The following is a 7,489-nucleotide window of genomic DNA, read 5'->3' as shown; positions in this document are numbered from 1 at the left end:
AATTGAAAAAGTAGCAAGAATCTTTCCTACACATTTTGTCACTATAATCCTTCCTACATGTTTGTGCAACACTAACAACACCATGTAAACAAATAACATATGATGCAACAGATGAGATTACATATGAGGAAAGATCTATCTAAGGAAAAGTCAAAACTTCATAGATCCCTCATGTAATTAACAAATCTTCTAATTTTAAGTAGTTGCAACCCACATACTATTTTTCCTAAGCATGAAACCCTTCCACATGAACAAATAATGCATGTCTGCCACGTCACTAATCTATCATCCCACTAACTATTTTCCATTCATACAACCTTTCACATCAACAAATCATACATGGCTGCCAAACCATTAGTCATCACATCCTAATTAGGTCTTACAATTATTCAGTTGACCTAATTATCCATCTTTTCAGCCTACCATCCGCCGACAACGCATGGGTTATCTTATAGTATTACCAAAACATGAGCCACCATAAGCATAATGTGATTTAAATACATTTGAACGCCTCAACACAGCCGCCTCCTAACCCTAGCCGCCACCATAACTTCCACCACCGTCTCGGTCCCCCCTTCTCTTCCCCGTTTGATGGCCTTGTCGGCGGCAAGAGGAGTGGGACTCGTCCGTCTTATTTTTTCTTAGGTTTTTTATTCTCTGGTGACATCGACGAGTTAGTGGCGACGATGGTGTGGTCCAATAAGATCTCTCCCTACCTCGACGACATCCTATCCAGTATCGACGAAGAGACCATGAGATTTTGTGTCCCCAGATCTGTCGGTTCCCTTCAGATCTTGGCAGTTCGTGTGTATTTCAAGGAGAGCTTTTAGCCGGCTATTGTCATGGCGACTGCGACATCTTTTGTTTTTTTCTATGGCTTGACCCGGTTTCTCCAACCCTATGTGCTTGTGGTGATGGATTGCAAGTCTGTTTTTGCATGGGGTGATGCTCCAGCTGATGCTGCTTCAAGGATCTTTAAATCTGGTCTCAAGGGGTGAGTAACCATTGCAGTCTTCAAAGCCTGGTGTGGCAAGGGCGCTCACATGCATCACTTTTCTTTGCTGTTGGTTCAGGTCAATTTTCAATAGCCAACATACAATCAAAGGAGGAAGAAGACTAGTACGATTTTTAATATAATTTTATTATTTACTGTCTATTCTATATCCAATTGTCTATCCATTGTACTGATCTTTGTTTTTCTCGATATTCAAATCTAAGGATACACTTTAGGTGTCTTTATTTTGAAAAGACACATGAGCCACCGTGAGTATCGAGGACACATCAAGCATTAGTAACAGTAGTCCGAACTACAAAAGCACATTCTATGAGAGGGAATTGGGGGGAGGAATTGGGTGCTATCATAGAATGTTCAGATTGGTGACAGAGCCGAGGCTGCCCAAGCCGTCGTCGGCATACCAGTCCAACAAAGGAGATCTCTCCTCCTCTGTGAGGGCGTGCGATGATGGGGACTGAGGAAAATTCACATTGAACATATAAACCCTGAAGAAGTCCTAGGCAGGAGAAAGCCATCCACGTCGCCCCTAAACCGCTATTGAACATATAAACCCTGAAGAAGTGCTAGGCAGGAGAAAGTCATCCATGTCGCCCCTAAACCGCTATTGAACATTGAACATATAAACCCTGAAGAAGTGCTAGGCAGAAGAAAGCCATCCATGTCGCCCCTAAATTGCTATGAACAGTACTGCTGCCAGCGCTTGTCAATTTCATGCCCCGCCTAGGGCATTTTAGTCTTTTCACGTGTAGGGTATAAATCGCAGCCGCTCCCGTGGAGAAACCCCAGCCGTCGTCCGCTCCCGCACTCTCCTCCCCCTCCTGCCTCTTCTCTTTCCCACCTCCTCCTCCTGTCGCCGCCGCCGCCTCCGCTCCTGCTATCGCCGCCGCCTCCCGTCCCACTCGCCTCCGCCTCCTCCTCTTCCCCGCCTCCTCCTCCTCTCACCTCCTCCATCCATGGCCGGCCGTGAGAGAGCCGGCGGAAGCAGGATCCGCTCCGCCCGGAGCCCTCCCCTCCCTCTCGGTCGCCTCAGTCTCCTCCACCTCCGCCTCCACCAACCCCTCCTCCCCTGCGTCCACACCCGGCTAGCACGACCCGACCACGCGCTGTGGACGAGGAGGCCCTTAGTTGCCCAGCCAACCGTGGCTTGCCTCTTCCTCTCATCTTCCTTCTTCTCAGATCAGGCACAGGTGGTCGCCATGGAAGAGAAGGGCGTCAGGGTGGGTGGAGGAGTAAGGGTGGGGGAGGAGCAACGAGGCTAGAGGTCGTCGCGGATGGCCTCAACCAACAGGCAGGTCCGTTCACCCCTCTGCGCCATCTCCTGCTCTACCTCCACCAACGGTGGTTCTCCTTCTTCCTTTTCATATTTGAATACGTGTTGTTTCTTGCTATGTGATTTTTTTAGCTTTGGAGGTCCGCATGTGTCTATCTTCTTGTTTTGCTCCTCTCCCTTTCCTGCCCCTTTCCCCCTCTCCTGTCCAATACATGTCCCCCTCTCTATTTACTTAATCTTTTCAGTTCTAAAAACACTAGCATCAGGTGGACTAGCATCAATTAGTACAACGACTAGCATCAATTAGTACAACGACTAGCATCAATTAGTACAGACTTTCCATTTTACGCAAATATTGTTAAGGTAAATATTTTATATCTTATGACATATGCATGTGGCACTTTGATTTTGCACAGTTCAGAGTATTAGAATCAAATGGTGCTAAAAGGAATCTTCCTTTGTGGTCGTTCTGTGTCTAAGAAAGTCACAGGGAATAGGCTCAGGGTTTGATTTTTCTTTTCGGGTTTTGCGGAACAAATGCATGAATTCCTACTGCTCGTATGGCTTCATTCCTCGTCTTTCTCAGTCACTAATGACTTAAGAAATTGCTTGATGTTGGAAGCTACCAGTTTTGTGAAAAGAGCAGAGATGGAGAGAGCTGTGAATCAATAGGCATGGACAAAAAAAGAGCGAAGCTCTATGTTCTGAAATAGAGGCAGAGCAGTAGCTATAGCACCCCTCGAGATATTGCATTGATTGATTCCCACCGTACATACAACTGAACAACTAATTTTTTCTCTATACACTGAAATTGAGCTCATAAAATTTCCTTTATCATGTGCTTTTCCTGCTGCATATCATCGCACTTCTCTTCAATACATCAATGCCACTTCCATAGTAGAGTCCTTCCTAGAGGACAGTCTCTTTTATGTTTTATCAGAAGGGTAAAGTGTGTTGTATATTTTACTATCCATTAAATCAACTACCTCTGGTTACATATTGTGACCAAATTAAGTAGGCATAGGCTTCTTCATTGATTCGCTTACCAAAATTGAACTGGTATTGTGTTGATACATTATAGTCATCCTTGAAGGCCTTGTGTTCCATTGCCATGTCTGCTTAATAATTGCTTGCTGGAGCATCGATCCTAATTTAGCATGGGTTTCACCGGCATTGTGTTTTGTTTTTGTGTATGGTTTCTGCAGTAGCCATTGAATAGTGATTCTGTCCACGATTAGTCTCACACTTTTTAACAGTTTATCTTGTCATTACGATGGTCTGTGTATTTTGTTTGTACTTATGAAGGATTGTGGTAGGACTAGAGTTCCTACCGGCTCTACTCCTTAGGTTATAAGGGCAGAACAGCGGAGGTCGGGGGCGAGGATGCGAGCTCCGGCGCGTCGGCGCCATCGTGAGAGAGGAGGAGGGCGGCGGTGATTAGGGCAGGAGGCGGCTAGGGTTTCCGGCTCCTCTGGAGCCGGGCAATAGGATAGAAATATCTTTATTGCTTAATCTCGAAAAGGTATCTTACAACTAATATTTATAACCTCAAAACGAATAGCCTAAGATAACTTGTGGGCCAAGCCCCTAACTACTGCCCAGTGGGCCTCCTCCGGTTATATGTTAACCCGGTCATAACATCTCTCCCCGCCTGCACAAACAACTCGTCCTCGAGCTGAAAGTCTGGATGGTGGTGGCGGAAGTCATCACGAGGCTCCCAAGTAGTCTCCTCCACTGGAAGGCCCGCCCACTGGATCAAGACGAACCATACCCCGCGACGGAGTTGCGCCTTCAACACCTTCTCTGGCTCCGGAAGAAGACGTCCATTGGCAGTCGGAGGAAGCGCGGGTGGAGCCGCCGGTGGCTCTCCACGAAAAGGCTTGAGTAGCCCCACATGAAACACGTCGTGGATGCGAGCGCCGGCCGGTAGCTTAAGGCGATAGACCACCTGCCCGATGTGCTCCAAGACGGCGAAGGGCCCAGCATGGCAAGGACCGAGCTTGCGCTTCGCGCGCGGGTCGAGTGACTGCGTAGAGCGGTGGAGAAGACGCAGCCACACCCAATCACCCACCGCGAACTCCGCCTCGCGATGGTGGTCGTCGTAGTAATGCTTCGCCAGCTGCTGGGCCTAAAGAAGACGCTGACGGACCTCAACAAGCATCTCGTCACATGTGTGAATAAGGTCGCCCGCGGCCTCCGTCCACGCCGTAGCCGGGTCCACCAGCAAGATAGGCGGAGGCAGCCGGCTGTAGACCACCTCAAATGGCATCGCACGCAGGGCGGAGTGATAGGAGGTGTTGTAGTAGTACTCTGCCCATGCAAGCCAATCCATCCAAGCGCGAGGCCGATCACCTGTAACACAGCGTAAATACATGGCAATCACCTTGTTAACCACCTCAGATTGGTTGTCCGTCTGTGGGTGGAAGGCCGTGCTGAATCGGAGCTTGACTCCCGCCATCCTGAAGAGGTCGCGCCAGACATGGCCCGTGAACACCGTGTCGCGATCACTGACGATCGAAGAAGGGAAACCGTGCAGACGGACGATACCGTCGAAGAAGGCACGGGCCACGAACGCGGCGGTGTAGGGATGCCCCAGCGCGATGAAGTGAGCATACTTAGAAAAGCGGTCGACCACCGTGAGAATGACCGATTTGCCGCCCACCTTGGGAAGGCCCTCGATGAAGTCCATGGAGATATCCGCCCAGACCTGAGATGGCACGTCCAAGGGTTGAAGAAGACCAGCCGGCCGTAACGTCTCCGTCTTGTTGCGCTGGCACGTCGTGCAAGATCACACCCAATCACGCACCAGGGCGCGATCACTAGGAATGTAGAAGTTGGCATGGAGACGATGGAGGGTTTTCTGCACACCCTCATGGCCAGCCGAGTGGGCTAGCAGCAAGACTTGATGACGGAGATCATCATGCGCCGGAACAAAGACTCGGCGCCCATGGACGAGCATGCCATCGGCGAAGCGCCAAGGCTCCTCCAGGTCACCGGCATCCAACTGCTGCTGCAGGAGGACCGCGTCGGCAGCAGTCGCCGTGGCCCGACGAATGTCGTCGAAGAGGCGGAAAGTCGGCCCTGAGCGGATGCACAACGCCGTCCCCTCGGAATCGCCGGCGACGGAGTCGAGGTCGGCGTCGCGGCGGGACAAGGCATCAGCCACGGTGTTAAGACGACCCGGGCGGTACTCGACCGAGAAATCAAAGCCGAAGAGCTTGCTAATCCACTGGTGCTGCGGCACGGTCGAGAGCCTCTGATCCAGCAAGAACTTAAGGCTGTAGTGGTCCGTGCGAATCTGGAAAGACCGGCCCCATAGATAGGGCCGCCAATGGCGCACCGCCTGCACCAAGCCAATGAGCTCCTGCTCGTACGCCACGAGCTTGAGATGGCGGGGCGAAGGGCCGGCTGAAGAAGGCGAGAGGACCCTCGCCCTGATGAAGCACGGCGCCGAACCCTGCACCCGAGGCGTCACAGTCCACCACGAACGGGCGGTTGAAGTCCGGCATCTGAAGAACGGGCCCCGTCGTGAGGGCCCCCTTGAGGGCCTCAAATGTTGTCGTCGCCTCCTCGTCCCAGGCGAAGGCGTCGCGGTGCAACAATCGCGTGAGTGGCGAAGTGATGAGGCCGAATTCCCGGATGAACTTCCGGTAGTATCCGGTGAGGCCGAGAAACCCGTGGAGACCGTGGCGTCGGCCAGGCGGCGACGGCGGCCACCTTGTCGGCGTCCATAGCAACCCCGTCGGCCGAGATGACGTGGCCTAGGTAGGCAACCGAAGGCGTCCCGAACGAGCACTTCAAGCGCTTAAGATGAAGATGGTACGCCCGAAGCTCGTTGAAGACGATGGCGATGTGCTGGAGGTGCTCTGCCCAAGACGCACTATAGATCAGAATATCATCAAAGAAAACGAGCACAAACCGACGCAAGTAGGGCCGGAGGACGTCGTTCATCAGAGCTTGGAAGGTCGCCGGGGCGTTGGTGAGGCCAAAGGGCATCACCAAGAACTCGAAGTGGCCATGGTGAGTCCGAAACGCCGTCTTGGCGATGTCATCTGGGTGCATGCGCACCTGGTGGTACCCCAACCAGAGGTCGAGCTTGGTGAAGAAGCGCGCCCCGTGTAGCTCAACGAGGAGCTCGTCGACCACCGGGATAGGGAATTTGTCCTTAAGTGTGACAGCATTAAGGGCACGGTAGTCGATGCAGAAACACCATGTGCCGTCTGACTTGCGGACGAGAAGCACTGGCGCGGTAAACGGCGAGGTGGAGAGCCTGATGATGCCCACCGCGAGCATGAGCGCATATTGTCGCTCCAACTCATCCTTCTGCAACTGCGGATGGCGGTAAGGATGCACCGCCACCAGCGCGGAGCCCGGCAGAAGGTGTATACGGTGATCATACACCCGGGCGGGCGGGAGCCTCTGTGGCTCGGTGAAGAGGTCGTCGTGCTGCTGCAGAAGGCTCTCCAAGAGCGGGTGCTCGGCCTTGGCGGTGGTCGCGGCCAGCTGTAGTGGTGGTGCGGGTGTGGCACCCCCAATGCCGTCCCACCGAATGCGGCGGCCCGACCGCCAGAAGGTCATTGTCAGCGCATCGAAGTCCTAGAAAATAGGACCAAGAGTACGCAAGAAGTCGACGCCGAGGATGAAGTCGAAGCAGCCCAAGTCGATGCTGGTGCAGGTGATGGTGAAGTGCTCGTCGCTGATAGTGATGGGCACGTCGTGGGCGAGCCCGTGGCAGCGTAGACGGTCGCCATTAGCGACAGTGACCCGCAACTGCTCCCCGCCGGTCGGCTGTAATGCAAGGCGCTGCATGGTGGTCTCAGGCAGGAAATTATGCGTGGAACCTGTGTCCACGAGGGCCACCAGCCGCTCGCCATGGATCATGACCGGTAAGAGCATCATCCGTTAATCACGGATGCCGGCCAATGCGTGAAGTGAAACCACGAGGGCGGTGGCCGGGGCGGGCGCGGGTGCCGGTGCGGGCTCCGCGAGAGCTGGGGCGCTGATGCCATCCTCCGGGGTTGTCCTCCTCGGTCTCGTCCGTCTTCTCCAAGTAGAAGAGGCGCGGGCAGACATGGCTCGGTGCATAGGGCGCATCACAGTTGAAGCACAAGCCCAAGCACCGGCGTTCAAGCTGCTCCGCCTGAGTAAGGCGCCTGAACGGCCGCGTCGGGCCCGGGGTGGCCGCCGGGGCTGCAGTGGACGAC

General features: G+C 53.4%; 1 protein-coding gene across 2 annotated transcripts in view; it reads left to right on the top strand.

Annotated features, from left to right (window-relative positions):
- Nucleotides 1–1,832: 1,832 nt before the first annotated feature.
- Nucleotides 1,833–7,489, top strand: part of LOC119275101 — a 13,817-nt gene continuing 8,160 nt past the window's right edge. The window contains exon 1 of one of the 2 annotated variants that reach the window (XM_037555887.1): nucleotides 1,833–2,307. In XM_037555887.1, coding sequence (XP_037411784.1) covers nucleotides 2,287–2,307 — 21 coding nt within the window. In that variant the 5' untranslated portion in view covers nucleotides 1,833–2,286. The remainder of the gene's footprint in view (nucleotides 2,308–7,489) is intronic. The other variant, XR_005135493.1, reaches the window with a different exon arrangement.

The sequence above is a fragment of the Triticum dicoccoides genome, chromosome 3B (assembly GCF_002162155.2).
Source record: "Triticum dicoccoides isolate Atlit2015 ecotype Zavitan chromosome 3B, WEW_v2.0, whole genome shotgun sequence".
NCBI lineage: Eukaryota > Viridiplantae > Streptophyta > Magnoliopsida > Poales > Poaceae > Triticum > Triticum dicoccoides.
Note: the sequence above shows the minus strand (reverse complement) of the source record. Positions and strands in the feature narration are given on the sequence as shown.